This window comes from Cetorhinus maximus, chromosome 18 (assembly GCF_964194155.1).
Source record: "Cetorhinus maximus chromosome 18, sCetMax3.hap1.1, whole genome shotgun sequence".
NCBI lineage: Eukaryota > Metazoa > Chordata > Chondrichthyes > Lamniformes > Cetorhinidae > Cetorhinus > Cetorhinus maximus.
The window spans coordinates 1,383,132-1,408,542 of NC_135896.1; the positions used below are offsets into that span (position 1 = coordinate 1,383,132).

Sequence of the window (25,411 nt, forward strand, 5' to 3'; positions counted from 1 at the left end):
CATGTGGCACTGGAAATAATCCAGGGATTACTACCTTTGAGGTCCTGTTTTTTAATCTGTTTCCTAGCTCCCTAAATTCTGCTTGCAGGACCTCATCCCTCTTTCTACCTATGTGGTTGGTACCAATAAGTACCATGATCTCTGTCTGTTTGCCCTCCCCCTTTAGAATGCCCTGCAGCCATTCAGTGACATCCTTGACCCTGGCACCAGGGAGGCAACATACCATCCTGGAGTCACGTCTACAGCCACAGAAACACCTGTCTGTTCCCCTTACTATCGAGTCTCCTACCACTATTGCTCTTCCCCTTTTTTTCCTCCCACTGTGCAGCTGAGCCACTCTCAGTGCCATGAGTGTGGCTGCACTCCCCAGAGGAACCATCACTCTCACCGTTTTCCAACACAGAGCGAAGGTTCTCGAGCGAGATGCACCCTGGGATTTCCTGACTATCTGCCTAACGCCTTTCTTCTGACTGATGGTCACCCATTCCCTCTCTGTCTGCACTTCCGTAAGCTGCGAGGTGACCAGGTCTAAAAACGTGCTACCTACGAAACTCTCAGCCTCGCGGATGCACCTCAGCGTCTCCAGCTGCTGCTCAAACTCCAAAACTCGGAGCTCAAGTAGCTGCAGCTGGTGGCACTTCCTGCACACGTGGTCGGTCAGAGCGCAAGGAGCGTCTAGGACTTCCCACATTTTGCAGGCGGCACATAACACATGGACTGAGCTGCCCTGCCATGCCTCTAGTTGAAAAAAAACCCCTTACTTTAAGTTAAATACAGTAAAAAAAAGGTTAAATTATTTATGTACTTTAAATAAAAACTAGAACTCTTACCTTTCCTTAGCTTAATCTATTTTAAACTGGAGAAAAACACATACCCACTACTCACCAATCAGCTCTCACCTTTGTGCTGACATCACTTTTTGAAGCTTCCCCACACTTGCGCTGGCTCTGATCTCTCCGCTGCTCTCTTGCGCTGTCTTGTGATGTCACTGTTGTTATTTTCAACAAGAACCGACAGCAGGACACTCTTCCCAGACTGCTTCACCATGATGCTGTCTGGAGGACACTCTTCCCAGGCTGCTTCACCATGATGCTGTCTGCAGGACACTCTTCCCAGGCTGCTTCACCATGATGCTGTCTGCAGGACACTCTTCCCAGACTGCTTCACCGTGATGCTGTCTGCAGGACACTCTTCCCAGACTGCTTCACCGTGATGCTGACTGCAGGACACTCGTCCGAGTATTCTAGGTGTGGTCCAACTAGTGCCTTGTATAGTTTCAGCAAGACTTCCCTACTTTTATACTCCATTCCCTTTGAAATAAAAGCCAACATTCCATTTGCCTTCCCTATTATCTGTTATATGTTATAACGTATATGTTAGCTTTTTGTCATTCATGCACCAGGACTCCCAAATCCCTCTGTGCTGCAGCTTTCTGCAGTTTTTCACCATTTAAATAATATTCAGCTCCTCTATTCTTCCAGCCAAGGTGCATAGCCTCATATTTTCCCACATTATATTCCATCTGCCAATTTTTGCCCACTCACTTAACCTGTCTATATCCCTCTGTAGACTCCTTGTGTCACCCCCACCACTTGCCTTCCCACCTATTTTTGTGTCATCCACAAACATGGCGATGGTACATTCACTTCCCTCATCTAAGTCATTAATATATATTGTAAATAATTATGGCCCCAGCACTGATCCCTGTGGCACTCCACTAGATACAGATTGCCATCCTGAAAATCTCCCCCTTATCCCAACACTCTGTCTTCTATTAGTTAGCTAGTCCTCTATCCATGCTAATATACTACCCCCACCGCCATGGGCTGTTAGCTTATTAAGTAGCCTTATGTGCGGTACCTTATCAAACATCTTTTGGAAATCCAAATATATTACATCTACTGGTTCCCCTTTATCAATCCTGCTTGTTACCTCCTCAAAGAATTCTAATAAATTTGTTAGGCATGATTTCCCCTTCATGAAGCCTCCAACATTTTCCCAGTGACAGATGTTGAGCTAACTGGTCTATTGTTGCCTGTTTTTTGTCTCCCTCCCTTTTTGAATAAGGACGTTACATTGGCTGTTCTCCAATCCTCTGGAACTTTTCCAGAATCTAAGGATTCTTGGAAGATTACAACTCGTACACCCACTATTTCTGTAGCTACTTCCTTTAATATCCTAGGATGCAACCCATCAGGTCCAGGGGACTTTTTGGCCTTTAGCCCCATTAGTTTCCCTAGTACATTTTCTCTAGTGATGATTATTGTATTTATTTCCTCCTTCCTTTTGCTCCTTGATTATCTAGTATTTTTGGAATGCTATTAATATCTGCTACCGTGAAGACTGAAGCAAAGTATTTATTCAACTCCTCTGCCATTTCCTGGTTCTCCATTATTATTTCCCCAGCCTCATTCTCTAAGAGGCCTATGTTCACTTTGGCTTCTCTCTTCCTTTTTACATATTTAAAGAAGCTCTTACTGTCCATTTTTATGTTACTTGCTAGTTTATCCTCAAAGTTTATTTTCCCCCTCTTTATTTATTTTTTGATCATCTTTTATTGGTTTTTAAAACTTTCCCAATCCTCTGCCTTACCACTAATCTTTGCCACATTGTATGTTTTTTCTTTCAATTTGATACTGTCCTTAACTTACTTGGTTAACCATGGTTGGTTTATCCCCTTCCTTGAATCTTTCTTCCTCACTGGGATATATCTCTGTTGAGAATCATGAACTATTCTCTTAACCGTCTGCCATTGTTCATCAACTGTCTTTTCTGCTAAACCGCTTTCCCAGTTCACTCCAGCCAACTCTGCCCTCATTCCTTTGTAATTCCCCGTATTTAAGTTTAGCACAGTTGTTTCCGACCCAGTTTCTCACTCAAACTGAATGCTAAATTCTACCATGTTATGGTCCCCATCTGGAGTACTGTGTACAGCACTGGTCTCCTTATTTAAAGAAACATGTAAATGTGTTAGAAACAGTTCAGAGAAGGTTTACTAGACGAATACCAGGAATGGGAGGGTAGTCTTATGAGGAAAGGCTGGACAGGTTGGGCTTGTATCCACTGGAATTTAGAAGAGTAACAGGCGACTTGATTGGAACCTTTAAGATCCTGAGGGGTCTTGACAGGGTGGATGTGGAGAGGATGTTTCCTCTTGTGGGAGAATCTAGAACTAGGGGTCACTGTTTATAAATAAGGGGTCGCTCATTTAAGACAGACAAGAAGAAATTTTTTGTCTCAGAGGGTTGAGAGTCTTTGGAACTCTCTTCCTCAAAAGGCGGTGGAAGCAGAGTCTTTGAATATTTTTAAGGCAGAGCTAGATAGATTCTGGATTAACAAGAGGGTGAAAGGTGAAAGCAGGAACGTAGGGTTGAGGTTACATTCAGATCAGCCATGATCTTATTGAATGGTGGAGCAGGCTAGAGGGGCCGAGTGGCCTAATTCGTATTTTCATTGGTTGAGTGAGTGGACAAAAATATGGCAGATGGAATATAATGTGGGAAAATGTAAAGTTGGTGGAAGAATAAATAAGCAGAGTATTACTTAAACGGAGAATGGCTGGAGAATTCTGAGCTACAGAGGGATCTAGGTGTCCCAGTACATGAGTCACAAAAAGTTAGTATGCAGGTACGGCAAGTAATCAAGAAGACTAATGGAATATTATCCTTTATTGCGAAAGGAATTGAACATAAAAGTAAGGATGTTATGCTTCAGTTATACAGGGCATTGGTGAGGCCACATCTCGAATATCGTGTGCAGTTTTGGTCTCCTTATTTAAGGAAGGATTAAATGCATTGGAGGCAGTTCAAAGGAAGTTTAATAGATTGACACCTGGAATGAGTGGGTTGTCTTTTGAGAAAAGGTTAGACAGACTGGGCTTGTCTGCACTGGAGTTTAGAAGAGTGAGGGGTGATATGATTAAAGTATATAAGATCCTACATTGACAAGGTGGACGTGGAAAGGATGTTTCCTTTCGTGAGTGAGTCCAGATCTAGGGGTTGCACTTTTAGGACAGAGATGAGGAGAATTTTTTCTCTCAGAGGGTTCTGTGACTTTGAAACTCTGCCTTAGAAGGTGGTGGAGGCGGAGTCACTGAATATTTTTAAGGCGGAGGTAGATAGATTCTTGTTAGGCAAGAGAATCAAAAGCTATCGGGGATAGATGGGAATGTGGAAATCAAAACGCAAACAGATCAGCCATGATCTTATCGAATAGCAGAGCAGGCTTGAGGGGCCGAATGGCCTACTTCTGTTCCTATTTTGTTTGTGTGAGCGGGATACGGGCTCGGGTGAGCGGGATATGGACTGCGTGAGTTGGAGAGATAGTTAAATGGGCCGTATAGCTCTATTTCTTATTGTTTCTTCTCCATTGTAGGTGCTGGGATTGTATAACACATTAAATCCAGAGGCGTCAGCGACTCCGTGCTGTGCTCCTCAGGACCTCGAGCCTCTGACTATCCTGTACTATGTCGGCCGAACACCCAAAGTGGAACAGCTGTCCAACATGATTGTCAAGTCCTGTAAATGTAGTTGAGATTCCTCTCATCATATGTCCGTGCATGTGAGGTTTGCATGTTTGTGTGTGAGGTATATGTGTGCATGTGTAAAAGGACTGTGTGTGTGTGTGTGTGTGTGTGAGTGAGAGAGAGAGAGAGAGAGAGAGATATGTGTGAGGTATGTAAGGTTATTGTATGTGCGAAGGGCAGATCTTGAGACCCTAAACAGCTGACTGAACATGACCTACTGTTGGCACTTAGTGTCTGGTCGATAATCCCTGGTCTTACAGAACAGACTAGCAAGAGAAGAGTTACAAAGATTTACAAAAAAATGGGGAAAATATTAGAAAAAAATCCAAAATATGAATCAAAACAAAATGGAGTGGAATGGATTTAATCATTGGTCCTATTGGAGACTATGCTCACAGTTCTTTGGGCTGACTGTGTCTTCCTTATGGATTTATTAACTGTAAGCACACAGAAGCCTAGTGATGAGGCTGAAGATGGTTCACATCATGAGGGACAAGGCCAGTGGATATGCAGAATTCGAAGTGAATTCAAATGACTTTAATTGTAATTTCTTTTTGCGCTGTGCGCAGTGTCGGGAATGGGAGAGGGAGGTTGGGGGGGAGGGGGGCGGGGGGCAAAGTCATATTTTAAATTTCCTGGTTAGCAATTAGCCAGTGAAAGTTAATTTTCCCAATTGTGGATTTGAAGGCATCACCGCACAATAATAGGAACACTAGTGGCTTTGTGAGTGGCCAATAAGGCTTCGGCAGGTCAGAGAACACACTGAACAAGATGGAAGTTATACTAACATAAATAGCCATAATGCCATGCATTCTCGGGGCTTCCAAGAATTTCAATCTACTCCAGGCTCCAGTATTCAGGACTCCACATGTGTAAGAAGGTGGCAGGGAACACAAAGGTGGAAAGAGCTGATCGGCAAGCAAAGAAAGTTGCTCGGAAATAATTCCAGATCTTGCCAGAACATTCTGTTTAAAAACAAGCTTTACTTTCAGGTCAAAGTTGATGTTCTTTTTTCTCTAACACTAGCAGGACTGTAACTTTTAAATCAGTGAATCAGAACACCATGTACCTTCACTTCACTCAAGCTTTCATACAACTACTCAGTAATCTCATTCTGGGTTCCTTCACAACCCTTCATATTGAGTTGGTGACAAGTATAGATGAGTACTGCACAGACGAAGGGTAAATCGAGTTAAAAGATCCACAATAAACATGTCAATTAGAAGCTAATGCTGTACGTAAACAGCATCTCTGATAGACACTGACCCACAGAGACTCCCCGTCACTGATAGACACTGACCCACAGAGACTCCCCATCACTGATAGACACTGACCCACAGAGACTCCCCATCACTGATAGACACTGACCCAGAGAGACTCCCCATCACTGATAGACACTGACCCACAGAGACTCCCGTCACTGATAGACACTGACCCACAGAGACTCCCATCACTGATAGACACTGACCCACAGAGACTCCCCATCACTGATAGACACTGACCCACAGAGACTCCCCATCACTGATAGACACTGACCCACAGAGACTCCCGTCACTGATAGACACTGACCCACAGAGACTCCCCATCACTGATAGACACTGACCCACAGAGACTCCCCGTCACTGATAGACACTGACCCACAGAGACTCCCCATCACTGATAGACACTGACCCACAGAGACTCCCCATCATTGATAGACACTAACCCACAGAGACTCCCCATCACTGATAGACACTGACCCACAGAGACTCCCGTCACTGATAGACACTGACCCACAGAGACTCCCGTCACTGATAGACACTGACCCACAGAGACTCCCGTCACTGATAGACACTGACCCACAGAGACTCCCCGTCACTGATAGACACTGACCCACAGAGACTCCCGTCACTGATAGACACTGACCCACAGAGACTCCCCGTCACTGATAGACACTGACCCACAGAGACTCCCCGTCACTGATAGACACTGACCCACAGAGACTCCCGTCACTGATAGACACTGACCCACAGAGACTCCCCGTCACTGATAGACACTGACCCACAGAGACTCCCCGTCACTGATAGACACTGACCCACAGAGACTCCCCGTCACTGATAGACACTGACCCACAGAGACTCCCCATCACTGATAGACACTGACCCACAGAGACTCCCGTCACTGATAGACACTGACCCACAGAGACTCCCCATCACTGATAGACACTGACCCACAGAGACTCCCGTCACTGATAGACACTGACCCACAGAGACTCCCGTCACTGATAGACACTGACCCACAGAGACTCCTGTCACTGATAGACACTGACCCACAGAGACGCCCCATCACTGATAGACACTGACCCACAGAGACTCCCGTCACTGATAGACACTGACCCACAGAGACTCCCCATCACTGATAGACACTGACCCACAGAGACTCCCCATCACTGATAGACACTGACCCACAGAGACTCCCCATCACTGATAGACACTGACCCACAGAGACTCCCCATCACTGATAGACACTGACCCACAGAGACTCCCCATCACTGATAGACACTGACCCACAGAGACTCCCCGTCACTGATAGACACTGACCCACAGAGACTCCCGTCACTGATAGACACTGACCCACAGAGACTCCCCATCACTGATAGACACTGACCCAGAGAGACTCCCGTCACTGATAGACACTGACTCACAGAGACTCCCCATCACTGATAGACACTGACCCAGAGAGACTTCCATCACTGATAGACACTGACCCAGAGAGACTCCCACCACTGACAGACACTGACCCACAGAGACTCCCCGTCACTGATAGACACTGACCCACAGAGACTCCCGTCACTGATAGACACTGACCCACAGAGACTCCCATCACTGATAGGCACTGACCCACAGAGACTCCCCATCACTGATATACACTGACCCACAGAGACTTTATCACTGATAGACACTGACCCACAGAGACGCCTTGTCACTGATAGACACTGACCCACAGAGACTTTATCACTGATATACACTGACCCATGGATACCTCATCACTGATAGACACACCCATAGAGATTCTCCTTCGCTGACAGGTACTTACTTATCTGTGGTGGACTGTTGTTGATGCTGAATTCTGTGGGATTGTATGCATTAGTTAACAGACTCTTGGTATCTTTGGGTCAGTATGTCAGGCATGGTGCCTATGGGTGATGGTTTGAAAATATTTATGCTACCTATTGGATAGCCTTGCCCATGCAAGTGCATGTCAGAAATTCAAGGTGCACGTTTAGTTTTCTGAACATTTAAAATTTTGTCTGTGCAGTCATTAGTTTCCCCTAATAACTCTGGCATAAAAGGATCCTGCTCACAGCACAAGGTCAGAACATGACTGATGTCAAGTCCATTTCTGATGTAACCTGTTGTAATATTGTACAGCTGGAAAGGACTACTATATCTCAGTCTAACGTTGATGTTTACATTGTGGTAAATCTTCATTCAAGGGATTTTCCAGTAATATTTAATTTATAATTCCCATTTTTTAATTTAGTGAGTGATTTTATTTTAACTCTCAGTACATGTCCAGAGCATCATGCTCTTCTTTCCACTCCAAGATCCCTAATCTCTAGAAATACCAGGTCCCCACATCCCTAATTTCCTGACATTTGTTCAATGCTTCCATCTCCTCCTGTTATACCTGCTCTCCTCCCTGCTTCCCTGGTATCTGATATCTGCTTCCCGCTCCCTGTTCCTGCTCTTCTCTTTGCACACTGTGTTTCTGCTTTCCTTTTTGCTCCTTCCCCCGGGTCTCTCCTCCACTTCCTACTTCTCCTGCACTCTAGATCTTTGTTTCCATCAACCTGGACTGGCACTATGACCTGGGTGTGTCTCTCTGTCAGCTTCTGTACAGTACACAGCTGGCAAAGGGGGACTCATTTTTTTCACTGTTTCGTGGGATGTGGGCCTCTCTTGCAAGGACAGAATTTTTTGATCATCCCTAATTGACCTGGAGAAGGTGGCGCTGGGCTGCCTTCTCAAATCGCTGCAGTCCATCTGGAATGTACACCCACAGTGCTGTTAGGGAGTTCCAGGATGTTGACCCAACAACAGTGAAGGGATGGTGATATAGTTCTAAGTCAGGTTGGTGTTTGGCTTGGAGGGGAGCTTGCAGGTCGTCGTGTTACCATGCATCCGTTGCCCTTGTCTTTCCAAGTGGTAGAAGTCATAAGTTTGGAAGGTGCTGTTGAGGGAACCTTGGTGAGTTGCTGCAGTGCACCTTGTATATAGTACACACTGCTGCTATTGTGCGTCGGCGGGGGAGGGAGTGAATGTTTAAGTTGGTGGATGGGGTGCAGATCAAGTGGGCTGCTTTGTCCTGGATGGTGTTGAGCTTCTTGAGTGTTGTTGGAGCTGCAATCACCTAGGCAAGTGGAGAGTATTCCATCACACTCCTGACTTTTTGCCTTCTAGATGATGGACAGGCTTTGGAGAGTCAGGAGATGAGTTATTCACTGCAGAATTCCCAGTCCTCTGTTCTTGTAGCCACACTATTTATATGGCTAGTCCAGTTAAGTTACTGATCATGTTGATGGTCAGGTATTCAGCGATGATAATGCTTTTGAACATCATGGGGAGATGCTTAGATTCTCTCTTATCAGAGATGTTCATTCCCTGGCACTTGTGTGGTGCAAATATTACGTCACTTATTAGCCTAAGCCTGAATGTTGTTCAGGTCTTGCTGTATATGGACATAGACTGTCTCAGTATTTTAGGAGTTGTGAATGGTACTGAACACTGTGCAATCATCATCAAAAATCCCCACTTCTGACCTTATAATGGAAGGTAGGGCATTGATGAAGCAGCTGAAGATGGTTGGGCCGAGGACACTACCCTGAGGAACTCCTGCAGTGATGTCCTGGAACCGCGATGATTGACCTCCAACAACCACAACCATCTTCCTTTGTGCCAGGTATGACTCCAACCAGCGGAGCGTTTTCCCCCTGATCCCCATTGACTCCAGTTTTGCTCGGGCTCCTTGATGCCACACTCGGTCAAATGCTGCCTTGATGTCAAGGGCAGTCACTCTCACCTCACCTGGTTCTGTATAGATCGTGTGTGTCTCAGTTTGAACCCCTGTACAAGCACAGTACGCGGCAGGTAAAAAGGAATGATTCGCTTCTGTCTGTTGCTGTATAGCCTGTGTGGGTCTAGTTGTACCTGGGTCAGCACCAGCTGACGTTTTAGAACAGGGCAAGCGAGGTTTGCCAGGAATTTCCTTATTGGTTCTTGGCTAGACATGTAACCAGTTTCAGCTAATTTTTGCCAAAAGTACACTGATTGGGAAGGCCTCGAGGAAACTTCAAACATTTGTTCTTATTGTGGGAAAGTAATAGTGCCACTATGCAGTTATCAGAGCTGTACACCTCAGAAATCATCGCCCAGCTTCTTTACAGTCCAGGATGTGTGCCTGACTTTCTGTGTTGCATGCTGAACACAGTCCTGAGTAATAACCAGTTTAAATGTCCTTTAACAGATGAAAGACCTGTGCAAGTAGGAACTTTCAATGTGGTTCCTGGTATTATTCACAATTCCCTCTGATTTGGGAGGGTAATTATAACTCCACCTCTGACCCTGCTCATCAGCCCTAGCCTAAATGTTGTCCAGGTCTTGTTGCATGCAGGCACTGACTGCTTCAATATCTAAGGATTTGCAAATGGTACTGGACTTTGCACAATCATCGGCGAACATCCCTCCTTTTGACCTTATGTTAGAGGGCAGGTCATTGATGAAACAGCTGAAGGTGGTTGGGTTTGGACATTACCCTGGGGAACTTCTGCCGAAATTCCTGGGACTGAGATGATTGACAAATACAACCATCTTCCTTTGTGCTAGTTATAACTCCAACTAGTGGAAGGTTTTTCCCCCGATTCCCATCGACTTCAATTTTGCTCAGGCTCCTGGACGCCACACTCAGTCAAACGCGCTAACTGTGCAGCACACTTACAAAGTTGCATCCATGGAAAAGAATGAATAGTCAGGTTTCAGGTGCAGTGCACAGTGTGATGAAACTGGCAGTCTGTAAACCTCAATACTGGTATGTTTCATTTCAAACAGTAAAAGGTGAATTTATTAGTGCCTTATCACACTTTCAGAGCTTCACAATGTGTTCCACATCAATGATTACTCTAAGTGTAGTAATTATTGTTCTGTAGACAAACGTGGCAGACAAATCATGCACAGCAGGATTCCACAAACAGCAGCAAGGTGAATGACAATTTACTTTGAGGGATTAATATTGGCCAGGGCACTGGGAGAACTGCCTGCACTTTCACTTATGCTGCAGGATTCTGAGCTGGAGACAGGATCTCATTTTAATATCTCACCTGGAAGATATCATCAACAATGTCGGACTCTCTTGTGTTGGCTTAGATTATGTGCTCAAGTCCGAGATTGGGGTTTGAATCTACAACCACCTGATTCAGAGAGGAGGGTATTAACTGAGCCACAAATGCATTTAAAAAAAAATAGGAAATACATTAAATTAATTCTAGAATTAAAAATATGGGTTTAAGGTAAAATAGCAATTAACATAATCTTAATCCCCAATTACCTGTACTTGGTAAACCTGTCTTGGAGCTCTTTAAAATTTATTCATTCTCAGGATGTAGGCTTCATTGGCAAGGCCAGCATTTATTACCCATCCCTGGTTGCCCCTTAATAAGGTGTGGTGAACCACTGCCTTGAACTACTGCAGACTATGTGGCTTGGGTACACCCACAGTGCTGTTAGGGAGGGAGTTCCAGGATTTTGACCCCACAACAGTGAAGGAACGGAGATATAGTTCCAAGTCAGGATGGTGTGTGGCTTGGCAGAGAACTTGCAGGTGGTGTCCTTGTCCTTCTAGGTGGGAGTTGCTGCAGTGAATCCTGTAGATTGCACACACATTGCAGCCAGTGAGCCAATGAATGTTTAGACTGGTGGTTGAGATGTCTTTAAAGCTGGTCAGAGCTGGGCGATTTCTCACAGGCTTTGGGTTAGCTTCACTGGGTGACAGCAAAATGAGCAGTTTGAGAGGTAATGGTGATAGGTTTGGTGTGGGGATGGGAAAGGGGATTTAACAATGGTGCATTTCTGTGGATGATTAACTGTATTCAGTAAATGTATGTGTATAAATAGGAATAATAAGAACACAAATCTGTACGGTTAATCAAGATTGACGACTGCTTTGCAGTGAATTGAGAAACCTTGCCTCATTTTAATCTGACTGTGTGACAATGTAGGACAGGGCTCCTGATTGGCTTACAGCCTGTCACTCTCAGGTGTGTGCAGTTCTACGGAAGTTTGCACATTCTACCTGATAATTTATTTTTAGTACATTTTTCCATTAATGAATCAACTTTTTTTTTAAAAAAAACAGGTTTGTTGTATGTGAACTAGCTGTGAATAAAGTGTAACTTGGATTAATTTTCATCCTCAATTTGTTTGGCTGACTTCATTAAAAGTGAGAACGAAAGCAAGTTGAAGAGGGTGGGAGGGAAATTTGTACCTGAACATGAGTCACACTATCAATTATATAGCACAGAGGGACATAGGGTCCAGGGATAATTAGATTCATTGAGCAAGACTTCACAAGCTGATGTGGAAGAAAATAAGATTTGCATTTATCCAGCATCTTTCATGGCTTCAGAATTTCCCAACGTGCTTTACAGTCAAGGAGGTACTTCTCAAAGTACAGTTACTGTTGTAATGTAGGAAACAGGGCAGCCTATTCACACACAGCAAGCTTCCTCAGACACCAGATGATAACGACCCGATAATCTGCTTTGGTGATGCTGGTCGGGGGATAAATATTGTTGAGGATACCAGAAAGAACTCCCATCCTTTTGTTCAAATAGTGGCTACATCCATTTGAGGCAGACCAGGCTTCAGTTTAACATCCCATTCAAAAAATAGCACCTCTCCCAGTGCAGCACTGCCTGACTACTGACCCTCCTACAGAGCGGCACTCCCTCAGTACTGACCCTCTGACAGTGCAGCACTCCCAAAGTACTGACCTTCCAATAATGCAGCACTCCCTCAGTACTGACTCTCCATCAGTGCAGCACTCCCTCAGTACTGACTCTCCATCAGTGCAGCACTCCCTCAGTACTGACCCTCTGTCAATGCAGCACTCCCTCAGTGCTGACCCTTTGACAGTGCAGCACTCCCTTAGTACTGACCCTCTGACAGTGCAGCATTCCCTCAGTATTTACCCTTCGATAGGGTAGCAATCCCTCAATACCGACCCTCCAACAGTGTGGTGCTTCCTCGGTACTGACCCTCCAACAGTGTGGCGCTCCCTCGGTACTGACCCTCTGACACTGCAGCATTCCCTCAGTACTGACCCTCCAACAGTGCAACATTCCCTTAGTACTGTCCCTCCTGCAGTGCAGCTAACCCTCCTTTAGTACTAACCCTCCAACAGTGTAGCACTCTCCCTGTACTGACCCATGACAATGTAGCACTCCCTTAGTACTGCTCCAAGAGTGTCGGCCTGCATTATGGGGATGAACATAAACGTATAAGAAATAGGAGCCGGAAAGACCTTTTGGGCACTTGAAACTGCTGTGGCCGCGGCTACAGACAATTGCATCTATCCCGGCTAATGTCCCCCACTGTTACTACTACATTCCTTTTCACACTCTCCATTTGAATGGCCTCCTGTCCCAATTGGCCATGGTCTGTTTGCTCACCAGCCTGCAGACTTTGCCCTCATCCACACAGGCAGTAAGAACCTCATACCTAATTGGATAAGAGTAAAGGCTGAGGCTCCCCCAGCACTACATTTAGGGTTCCTTTACCTGCCTGACTGCAGTCACACCCTCCTGTCCGTGACCACTAACCACACCTGTCCAACTTCCTAACCTAAGAATGTGACTGCCTTCTCATATCTCTGGAGAAGGACTTAAACCCATGAGCTCCTGACTCAGATACAAAAGTTCTATCCCTGAAACCTGACTGATCTAGCCCAAATTTGAACAGTACTCACCGTGGACTGTGTCCCCCTCACCATATGATGGGTTGAATGGATGGGACTCAGGCCTGCTCTCGATATCGGGAATCTGCTGCAATTGTGATCTTAGCCTTGCTGCAGCAACTCATCTTCGCCCAGTTGCACTAATTATTAATAGGGCTTCGCAGTTAAACCAGGAACAGTGAGTGGTTTGGTAGTTAAGTTGGTGGAGATAACAGAGTGTAAGTAGATGATGGGTCTACTGGTTCTCTATGAAATAGATGTTATCAATTCAAACAAGTTTGCAAAACAGCTGAAAAACAAGACAATCTTTATATCATTCAACAGTTCATAGCTCATTCACCCCAGTCTTTCCCTCCCACCCACTCCTTCCCACCTATTTCCTCCCTCACAGTTTCCTTCCCTCCCACCCCTTCCCTGTAAATGCAGTAACTGTTGTTTCTCCCCATCCTTTTTCTATTATTTTCCTACCTCACTGAAACACTTACTTATCCATTAGTTTCCACTTCCGATGGAGGGTTGGACCTGAAATGTTAACTTGTCCTTTAGCTTTATAGTAGTAGCTTGATCTGCTGTGTTTCCAGCACTTTCTGTCCTTGCTTCAGAACTTCTAACATTCACCAATTTTTTCTTTTTGCTCCTTTAGCAAACCAAGTGCTTTAAACACACAAACGTCATGATACAGTGGTTCAGACAGGAGCAATCCAGTGATTGCACTGTATGGGGGTCAGTGTGGTTCAATGCATTAAATACTTGCCACATGTGGTTCATTGACAATCCAGATTTGGTTAAATGGGAATCCGGATATGACTAATTGGGAATCCAGGTGTGGATTATTCGGAATCCAGCGAAGACCAAATAAGAATACAGCTAATTGGCTAAATGTATTTCTGATCAGTAAGATTAACAGTCTTGAGGCCTGTGACAAACATATATATTTACATAACTGATCTGTCCTTTAACTCCATTTTGCCACCTTTGCTCAGTAATCCCTTGACACCCTTACCAACAAAAATCTATCAACCTCAATCCTGAAAGTTCCAATCGACACCCCAGCAATCAGCCTTTTTGGGGGAGGAGTTCCAGATTTGCACTACCCTTTGTGTGAAGAAGTGGTTCCTGACATCAGCCCTGTTCAGCCCAGCTGCAATTTTAAAGTTTTTTCCCTTTTGTTCTGGATTCTCCACCAGAGAAGAAGGTTTCTCAGCATCCACAGTGTCAAACCCCTGAATCATTTTAAACACCTCTAAAGATCCCATGAAGCCATTCACAGGACAATACAGTTCTCCAAGCTCTCTCCAACAACACCACAGATTAGCTGCTCATGTCTCTTGTTGCTATCCTGCGCACTTAAATAACTCAGAGATAATAACTGCTGGAAACAAAGAGCCACATCTGAAAACATTAAGATTCATTTTAATACATCAGCTGTAAGTCTCTTTTAGAAACAGCTCGGTCTGTCTTGAGCAGAGTACCACATCCAGTAGTGTTTACAGGAAGGCTGACAACAGACCCTTCTCAGAATTCTTATATAATAAAAAATAAAAGGCCAGATATCTCCCGCCCCCATTATTATGTACAAAATAGTCACAGAGTAACATGCTCCAAAAACAAAATATTAACAAAGAATCATAAATACCAACATTATAGCCGCTCTCCGCTGCCAGGTTTATTATACATGAGTAATGGGGTTTCACAGGCCTGTGGTGTGACTGGGCCGAGGGGAAGGGGGTTTGCTCAGTGTGGACCCCTTAGCCGTCTATTACCCTGTAAAATACCGAATGCATTTTTGCACCAAACACCACCCCTCATCCTCCAACTCAGAGTGTGAAAGGAGGTTGTGTGGAACAGGGTGGAGGTGTGTGGGGAGAGTATCATTCACACGGGAGTGCTGTTGGGGAGTGGAAGGAGACCGAATGGATGGAGCTCTCATTAAATGGGCAGAGCTGTGGAAGAGTCAAGGGCAATGAGTCAAAATGTTCAGCAAGAATTTTAAATGGCAGCCAACAGAGAAGGTGAGAACTCGTCATTTACATCAGGGACCATCAAACACATATAGATTCCCATATCACAGTGCGGCTTATACTATCCGCAAACCCCTCGCCTCCATCAAATCCATCTTCCCTCCACTTAGGGTCCTTGGCAGACTTGTTGCTCTGGGCTTCCTCACACAGACCTCCACCTCCTCGAAAACAAGGACAGCAGGCGAACAGGGACACCACCAACTGCAAATTCCCCTCCAAGCCACACACCATCCTGACTTGGAAATATATCGCTGTTCCTTCACTGTCACTGGGTCAAAGTCCTGGAACTCCCTTCCTAACAGCACTGTGGGTGTACCTACACCACAGGGACTGCAGCGGTTCAAGAAGGCAGCTCACCACCACCTTCTCAAGGGCAATTAGGAATGGGCAATAAATGCTGGCCCAGCCAGCGAAGCCCACATCTTAAGATTGAATAATAAACATGTGGGCAGTTCAGCTGCTGGCACTCATTGCTGTTCCATTTTCTTATCTTGTTTCCAACAACAGAAAGCAAGGACGGTCTTTCTAAGACTCCATTAAGTAGAAGTGTTGAGCCCCTAATAAACAGATTAGGCGCCAATGGGTTGCTAATCGATTGGTTATAAACAGGTGCTCACAGAAGCAGATCCATGTCTCCAACCTACATTGCACCCTCTGTTCAAGATGGACATTGCTCTGTGAGGAGCCATGCTGTGGTAGAAAGGATCCTTTCTCAGGCTGAGCAATGCCCACAAATCTGCAGCATTCCTTCAGGTGATTACAATCCTGTGTAGCAGCTGCAAGGCTGAAGAGCTGGCCAATTCCATCCCAGAAGGTTCAGTACATGCAGCACTCAGAACGAAACTCCATGGAGTGATAGACATCAATAACCATGAGTGGGCAGACCTCCTCATGTGGTATAGGGTGGGTCAATGATCACTGAACCACTTGGAGCAGAATGGGCTGTTGGCAGTGCTGCCCTTCCTCTAATGGGGAAACAATGACTTGCGCCTTATTGTTTATCTCATGGTGAATGGGGCTGTGGGGCATTCTCTCAGGAACCGCCATGGTGAAGTTGCCAATTGTCTACAATTGTCCACAGTCTGAGAGTTTCCGCTTCCTGTCCTCCATTCCCGTTCCTTAAGAAGCTGCCAGTTGTTAACCTCGTAGCCCATCTCCAGTCTGGTGGGCGTCGGTGGGTGGGGGTGTGGGATGCGGTGGGAAGCGGGGGGGAGCGGAGATTAAAAAGGTTCAGGGAGAAACAGCATTGAAGAAAAATCTCTGATGTGGATTCTTCGATCTCTCTGAACCAATAGATTCCTCAATCCCTTTGTACCAGTGGATTCAGGGAATGCGGCCTGCGAGGATCAGCTGGTCCATTCACTCCTATTTCCCGATGTGTTTCTTGGTGTAAAGGTGAGGGTTAGCCTGCTGCTGCTAGGCTGAGCTGTGAATACACAAACAGAAAACAATGTTTAACAAAGTACAAACTCACAGATTGCCAGGTTTCCTCATCAGAATCACAAATTCACATTAGCATTGGGTAGGAGCTGCAAGTCTGGACACTCCTGCTGGTAGAGAGCGAGCTGGCAAGGAGCTACCCCACAGGGAGGAGAAACTTATTCAAATCCCTCAGAAAGAGCTGCCAGTCTCTGTGGCAGAGGCACCTCTGAGGAGGTCAGGAGCATACCTGTGCTGGTCAAATCTAGGGCAGGAGCTAGTGTCAGTTGTGACTCAGTGGTCAGCACCCTTGCCCGAGTCAAAAGTTTTGTGGGTTCCAATCTCAGTCCAGAGACTTGAGCACTAAAATCTCAGCTGAATTTCCAACACAATACTGAGGGAGTTATTAGGGGGACATAAATAATCTCAAGGCACTATTGCAAAGAAAAGCAGGAGGGTTCTCTCTGGTATTCTGGACCGATGTTTACCCCTCAACCAACATTACTGAACAGATTATCTGGCCATGGTCACATTGCTGTTTGTAGGAGCTTGCTATATACGCTACATTGTAATAATGACCACATCTCAAAAAGCACCTCACTGGCTGTGAAATACTTTGTCCTAAGGTTGTGAAAGCTGCTACAGAAATACAAGTCTTTCTATATTCATTCTTTTGTACCTCTTACAAAGCAGCTACATTTACAAACAGGCTACTGTTGTAAACAGCCCATGTAGTCAGCTTTTCAACACTTCATCGCTTCCCATATCCATATATGAATCCCTTCTGTCCGGATTCTCACACTCCACCAAAGTACCAAAATAGCTCTTAGCAAAGTCACAAATAACATCATATGCGATTGTAACAAAGGTACACTATCCCTCTTCGTTCATCTCAGCCTATCTGCAGTCTGTGACACGGTTGACCATCCTCCTCCATTGCCTCTCCACTGTCATCCAGCTCGGTGGGACTGCATTCACTTGGTTCCACTTTAATCGCTCTAATCATAGCCAGAAAATCACCTGCAATGGCTTCTCTTCCCACCTCCAAACCATTGTCTCTGCTGCCCCCTATGATCTATCCCTGGCCCCCTCCTATTTCACATTTACCTGCTGCCTCTCAGTGACATCATTAGAAAAAAAACAGTTTCCAAACGTACACTGACGACACCCAGTTCTACCTCATCACCACCTACCTTAAACCCTTAACTGTCTCTAAATTATCACACTGCTTGACTCACACCCAGTGCTGGATGAGTCCAAACTGGAGTATTTCTGAAAAAAGGCAGATGTCAAAGCTTTTTGTCCTGCACGCATCAGGAAATTCACAAGATGAAAAGCGTTGACATGTGCCATTTTTCAGCAATACTAAAGTTCTATACTACCAAATGACTATTTTTATACCTGAGCAGAAATTTCCTCCAGTTAAATGTTGGGAAGATTGAAGCCACTGTCATCGGTCCCCATTCCAAACTCCATTCCCTCCCCACTGATTCCATCCCTCTTCCTGGCAACTGTGTTGGAATTATATCTCTTTAAACTGGATTTTACTTTTTAAAATATGGAAGGACATTGCATTATTTGGACATTGGAGGCTGCCCAAGAGTTTTTTTTAAAAAAGGATCATAAGTTCACCTTGGAACTGTCAACAAGCAGGCCTCTTCCAAGCAATCACCTAAGCTATACGGTACTTGAGAAGGATTTGTTTGTTTTGAACTGCAAAGGACTTTCATTTATGAAAAGCTGAAAGACAAAAAGACAATCACATGGCAGAGGCAAACCTAAGTTTGAACCTGTGGTTTTGCTTTCAGTCTTGTTGGGGAAAAGCTGAGAACAGGAGGCTACCCTGACGAGCTCTCTCTCCCTCTTTGCTTTGTGAAACCGTGTGTGATTCTCAACCTGTAGCCAGATAATGCTCATCTGAGTGTAGTTTGACTGCATAATTTTGGACTTGTTAGCTGAGAAAGGAAGAATTGGTCCAGCTACACTCTCCTCTCCACTGAAGCATCGTTGGTGAACTTCCCGACATCTACTGGGCCCAGTCTTTGCCTGAGGGAACTTCAGACCGACAGCATCGAACCTCCATGAACTTTAATTTTTTTTCTTTCTTGAAAAGTTTTTTTACCATCCGCCTAGCTCTGCAGAAACTACCTGTGTGTCTCTTGTTTGTCTGTGTCCGTGTATGTGTGTCTCTTGTTTGTCTGTGTGTCCGTGTGTGTGTCTCTTGTTTGTTTGTGTGTCCATTTGTGTGTGTCTCTTGTTTGTCTGTGTCCATGTGTGTGTGTCTCTTGTTTGTCTGTGTGTCCGTGTGTGTGTGTCTCTTGTTTGTCTGTGTCCGTGTATGTGTGTCTCTTGCTTGTTTGTGTGTCCGTTTGTGTGTGTCTCTTGTTTGTCTGTGTCCGTGTGTCTCTTGTTTGTCTGTGTGTCCGTGTGTGTGTGTCTCTTGTTTGTCTGTGTGTCTGTGTGTCCGTGTCTCTTGTTTGTCTGTCTCTTGTTTGTCTGTGTGTCCGTGTCCGTGTGTGTGTGTGTGTGTGTGTCCGTGTGTGTCTGTCTCTTGTTTGTCCTGTGTGCCCGTGTGTCTGTGCCTGTGCTGGGGAAGTTTAATAGGGTTAGTTAGTTACACTTCCAGGTTATAATCATGTGTCAACCGGCTCTTGAAACTTAAAAGGAGTTTTGTTTTAAAATAAATTAATCATTCTGAGTTTTTTGAAACAAAACTCCTTTTAAACAAGTTTCAAGAAAAGGTCAAAGTCTCTTTTCTTCTGGGTACTAGAAGTATAGGTAAATAATTGGCCATTTTGGTGAGAAAATTAAACATTTAAATTAATGGTACGTCCTATGGAGTATTGGGACTTGATAATTTGCGCACTCCTCCCATCCCAGTTGAAACAACTGTCTGATTCTGAACCAGACAATTTGCAATCTTGGCATCTTCACTGATCCCAATATGTGCTTCCAACCACACATCCACACCATCACTTAGACCACCTATTTCTACCTCCACAACATCACCCATCTTCGCCCCTGCCTCAACTCATTTGCTGCTGAAACCCTCATCCATGCCTTTGTTACCTCTAACCTTGACTATTCTAACGCATTCTTGGCTGGTCCTCCACATTCTCCTCTCCGTAAACCTGAGATCATCCAAAAACCTGCTGCCTGTGTCCTAAGTCACACCAACCCTGTTTATCTGTTACCCACACGCTTGCTTATTGGCTCACGGTTAAGGAACACTCCAATTTAAAAATTCTCTTCCTTGTTTTTAAATCCCGTCATGGCCTCACCCCCACCTGCAATCTCCTGCAGCTCACAGCCCTTTGAGGACTCTGTGCTCCTCTCATTCCGGCATCTTAGGCATCCCCGATTTTAATCACTCCACTATTGGCCATGCCTTCAGCTGTCTAGGCCCTAAGCTCTGGAATTCCCTCCCTAAATCCATCTGTCTCGCTACTGCTCTTACTCCTTTTAGACACTCCTTAAAATCTACCTCTTTAGCTAAGCTTCTGGTCATCTGACCTAATATCTCCTTATGAGGCTTAGTGTCAAATTTTGTTTTATAATGCTCCTTTGAAACACCTTCAAATGTTTCATGAAGTTAAGGATGCTATATAAATTCAAGTTGTTATTCTCTTTACAGTGAGATATCCAACAGCATGTCCAAGATAGTATTTATGCGAACTGAAGACGATGTAATCTTCCCCCTCTCTCTGCCAGCATGACCAATCCACCAGTCAAAACACATCAGGCACGTCCCACATAAACAGGAGGAGGCCAATCAACCCTCGAGGCTGCCTGGTTCTGTAACCCTTAATATCTTTACCTAACAAAAATCCATCAATCTCAATGAAATTTTCAATTGACCCTCAGCCTCAACAGTTTTTTGTGGGACAGATTTCCAGATTTCTACTCCCCTTTGTGTGAAGAAATGCTTCCTGACATCACCTCTGAACAGCCTAGCTCTCATTTTAAGGTTCCGACCCCTTGTTCTGGACATTCCCTGACGAGAGGCAATACTTTCTACCTACCATACCAAATCCTTTAATCATCTTCAATATTTTGATTAGATCATCCCTTACCCTTCTAAACTCAAGAGATTACAAGCCAAGCTTGCGCAGCTTGTCCTTGTAATTGAACCCTTTTAGCCCTGGTGAATCTGTGCTACACCCATTCTGAGGCCATTATGTCCTTCCTGAGGTGTAGTGCCCAGAACTGAGAAGTTGCTCCGGATGGGGTCCAATCAAGGCTCTGTACAACTGTAATGTAACTTTTGCCCCTTTGAGTATCACTGTTCTCGAGATAAAGGCCAACATTCCACTAGCCTATTTAATTATTTATGTAGCTGTGCAACTAGCATTTTGTGTTTTCTGTCCTTGGATCTCGAAACCTCTCTGCTCCTCCAGTGGAGTTGCTGACAAAATTGTATCCCATTACCATCTTCAATAAAGTACCATGTTACTCTTTCTAATTTTGTTCGTAGCTGCAAATTCCAACCAATGCCCCCATCCCACTCCACACAATCTATAGGTTTTTGAAACTGAAGATAGCCTGGTTGCTGCTCCTTGACTTATCTCGTCTCTTTTGCTCATTTTGGCTCTCCTAGTGTCAGCCTTGGGATCTTTCAGTAAATCAAAACTAAACTGCCTTTGGTTTAAACATTCACCTCCTCCACCACCGACGCACAGTAGCAGCAGTGTGTGCCATCTACAAGATGCACTGCAGCGACTCACCAAGGCTCCTTAGACAGCACCTTCCAAACCCATGAACTCTACCACCTAGAAGGACAAGGGCAGCAGACACATGGGAACACCACCATCTGCAAGTTCCACTCCAAGTCACTCGCCATCCTGACTTGGAAATATATCGCCGTTCCTTCACTATCACTGGGTCAAAATCCTGGAACTCCCTTCCTAACAGCACTGTGGGTGCACCTACACCAAATGGACTGCAGCGGTTCAAGAAGGCAGCTCACCACCACCTTCTCAAGGGGCAACTAGGGATGGATATTGAATGCTGGCTGAGCCAGCAATGCCAAATAAATAAAAGGAAATTGCCCAGTGCTGGTATTAGAGGAAGCCTCTCGTTCAGATATACTGACATATCTTTTCTCTATTCAGTGCTGATCATATTTCTGGATTTTATAAACATAGTTTTGCTTTTATTTGCAAACTATTCTGAGAATGGCCTGTTTTGCAGAATTCATTAAATACTTGCTGCTCTCTGCCATATTACCAGCTGCTGAATGGAAACTACGTGTAATCCTCCAGCACTTCCACCTCTCAGCTTAATGAGCAAAGAAAAATCCTCTTACTAAATCCTTGTGGCAGTGAGTGTAGCTGTCTTGCTTCGAGCGCATTTACAGTCGGACACCTGATCTCGGCAGACTCTTTAACAGCTGCTCCATAGTCATCTGATATCCTGACTCCTGCATCTGGGCAATGAGCCAGCAACTCATTTAATATCCAAGGGATTCCTGACACTGGCACAGGGAGGCATGCAACAGTGAATGACAGAGAGTTAGAGAGAGAGAGCATGCTAGAGAGAGCGAGCAAGAGAGCTAAGGGGAGAACGAGAGTTAGAGGGAAAACGAAAGAGCTACAGAGAGAGAGAGAGAGAGAGAGCAAGCTAAAGTGAGAGCGAGAGCTAGGGAAAGTTTGAAAGAGAGAGCGTGAGAGATCCAGAGAGAGAGAGAGAAAGTGAGAGAGCATGCTAGAGTGAGAGCGAGAGCTAGAGAGAGAGAGAGTTTGAAAGAGATAGAGCGAGAGAGCTAGAGAGAGAGTTTGAAAGAGTGAGAGCGAGAGAGCTAGAGAGTTTGAAAGAGTGAGAGCGAGGGACCTATAGAGAGAGTGAGCTAGGGGGACAAGAGAGAGAGGGTGAGCGAGGTAGCGAGGACGAGCGAGGTAGTGAGGGCGAGCGAGTAGAGAGAGCAAGCTAGCGGGAGAGAGTGTAAGCTAAAGACAGCGGGGGAGGTGAGAGAGCGAGCAAGTAGAGAGAGCGAGCTAGAGACAGTGAGTGAACTAGAGGGAGACAGTACGAGCTAGGGTGAGTGTGCTAGAGTGAGTGAGCTAGAGCGAGCGAGCTAGAGGGAGAGAGAGAGAGCTAGAATGAGAGCGAGTGGGCTAGAGTGAGGGCGAGCAGGCTAGAGTGAATGAGCGAGCTAGAGTGAGAGCGAGCGAGCTAGAGTGAGCGCGAGCAGGCTAGAGTGAGAGCGAGCGAGCTAGATTGAGAGAGAGCGAGCTCAAGAGAGAGTGGGCTAGAGTGAGAGCGAGCGGGCTAGAGTGAGAGCGAGCGGGCTAGAGTGAGAGTGAGCGAGCTAGAGTGAGAGAGAGCGAGCTCGAGAGAGAGAGTGGGCTAGAGTGAGAGCGAGCGGGCTAGAGTGAGAGCGAGCGGGCTAGAGTGAGAGCGAGCGGGCTAGAGTGAGAGCGAGCGGGCTAGAGTGAGAGCGAGCGGGCTAGAGTGAGAGCGAGCGGGCTAGAGTGAGAGCGAGCAGGCTAGAGTGAGAGCGAGCGGGCTAGAGTGAGAGCAAGCGGGCTAGAGTGAGAGAGAGTGAGCTCGAGAGAGACAGTGGGCTAGAGTGAGAGCGAGCGGGCTAGAGTGAGAGCGAGCGGGCTAGAGTGAGAGCGAGCGGGCTAGAGTGAGAGCGAGCGAGCTAGAGTGAGAGAGAGTGAGCTCGAGAGAGAGTGGGCTAGAGTGAGAGCGAGCGGGCTAGAGTGAGAGCGACTGGGCTAGAGTGAGAGCGAGCGGGCTAGAGTGAGAGCGAGCGGTCTAGAGTGAGAGCGAGCGAGCGGGCTAGAGAGAGAGAGAGAGAGCTAGAGTGAGAGCGAGCGGGCTAGAGTGAGAGCGAGCTAGAGAGAGAGAGTGAGCTAGAGAGAAAGAGAGAGAGAAAGCGAGCTAGAGGGAGAGTGAGCTAGAGAGAGAGAGGGGGCGAGGTAGGAGAGAGGGAGCGAGCTGGAGGGAGAGAGGGAGCGAGCTGGAGGGAGAGAGGGCAACCTAGCGGGAGAGAGAGTGTGAGCTAGAGAGAGAGCGCGAGAGGGAGAGCGAGTTAGAGTGAGGGAGAGAGGAGAGAGAGAGACAGAGGTAGAGAGAGCTACAGAGAAAGAGGGAGAGCTACAGAGGGAGAGGGCTACAGAGAGAGAGTGAGAGAGCTACAGAGAGAGAGAGAGAGACACCTTAAGAGGGCTAGAGAGAGTGAGAGAGCAAGAGAGGGAGAGAGAAAGCAAGAGCGAGAGAGAGCTAGTGAGATGGAGAGCGAGAGAGGGGGGAAGAGAGAGAGAGAGCTATGAGAGGGAGCAAGAGAGCTAGAGAGAGAAAGCAAGCACTACTGAGAGACAGAGTATGAGAGAGCTGGAGAGAGGGAGGAGAGAACTAGAGAGAAAGCGAACGGGTGTGAGAGAGAGAAAGCAAAAGAGACAGAGAAAGAGCTAGAGAGAGGGAGAGAGCTAGAGAGAGGGAGTAAGAGAGAGCGAGCTAGAAAGAGCGCGTTCTGTATCCACAGCCCATCCAGATATGGGTGGAAATGGCACAGCAACAAGAGCTTCTATTTAGCAGATATGACGGTTTAAAAAATTCATGTAAAGGTAGTGAAATTCAGACACAAAAAGTGGCCACGAGTATCTGCAACATCGAGGGTCAGAGGACCCACTTCATCCTGATCTTGAGATTCCAATTACATGCCACCCTCACCTGCTCTGTGTTAGGGGTGGACCCTCGATGCCCTTATTTATTAACTTATTTATTCATTCGCTGGCTGTCAGTGTTGCTACATTTATTGCCCATCTCTAGATTTTTCTTATTCATTCAGGGGATGAGTGTTACTGACTAGGCCAACATTTATTGCCATCCCTAATTTTCCTTGAGAAGGTGGTGTTGAGCTGCCTTCTTGAATCGCTGCAGTCCATGTGGTGTAGGTACACCCACTGTGCTGTTAGGGAAGGAGTTCCAGGATTTTGACCCAGCGACAGTGAAGGAACGGCGATATATTTCCAAGTCAGGACGATGAGTAGCTTGGAGGGGAACTTCTGCTACAATGTCTTAGGACTGAGGTGATTGAACTCCAACAACCACAACTATCTCCCTTTGAGTTAGCTATGACTCCAACCAGTGGAGAGGTTTTCCCCCCGATTGGTATCAACTTCAATTTTGCTAGGCCTCCTTGGTCAAATGCTGTCTTGATGTCAAGACCAGTCACTCCTACTCACCTCTGGAATTCAGCTCTTTAGTCCAAGCTTGGGTAGAGGCTGAAATGTGGTCAGGAGTTGAGTTAATTCACCCTTTATCTAAAGTGTGGTGGTTAGCCACCTCGTTGAACTGCTGCAGTCTATGAGGTGTAGGTACACCCACAATGCTGTTAAGGGATTTGCAGGATTTTGATCCAGCGACAGTAAGGAAGGCCAATGTAGTTCTACATCAGGATGATGTATGACTTGAAGGGGAACTTAGAGAGGGCGGAGAACCCAGCTCCTGC

The 25,411-nt window shown here is 45.9% G+C and overlaps 2 protein-coding genes and 1 long non-coding RNA gene across 6 annotated transcripts in view; 2 read left to right on the forward strand and 1 right to left on the reverse strand.

The window, feature by feature from the left end:
• The window catches only part of tgfb3 (transforming growth factor, beta 3), a 73,335-nt gene extending 67,045 nt beyond the window's left edge, over positions 1–6,290 (forward strand). For 2 of the 4 annotated variants that reach the window (XM_078561942.1, XM_078561944.1), the window contains exon 7: positions 4,375–5,987. In XM_078561942.1, the coding sequence (XP_078418068.1) occupies positions 4,375–4,533 (159 nt within the window). In that variant the 3' untranslated portion in view covers positions 4,534–5,987. The other 2 variants (XR_013579419.1, XR_013579418.1) reach the window with 2 other exon arrangements.
• A 1,175-nt stretch (positions 6,291–7,465) lies between these two features.
• Positions 7,466–11,967, forward strand: LOC144692889 (uncharacterized). The gene is made up of 2 exons (XR_013579422.1): positions 7,466–8,544; positions 8,819–11,967. It is a non-coding gene; the product is annotated as an uncharacterized LOC144692889 (long non-coding RNA).
• A 2,933-nt stretch (positions 11,968–14,900) lies between these two features.
• The window catches only part of ttll5 (tubulin tyrosine ligase-like family, member 5), a 375,463-nt gene continuing 364,952 nt past the window's right edge, over positions 14,901–25,411 (reverse strand). The window contains exon 33 of the mRNA XM_078561984.1: positions 14,901–16,960. Within this exon, the coding sequence (XP_078418110.1) occupies positions 16,881–16,960 (80 nt within the window). The 3' untranslated portion in view covers positions 14,901–16,880. The remainder of the gene's footprint in view (positions 16,961–25,411) is intronic.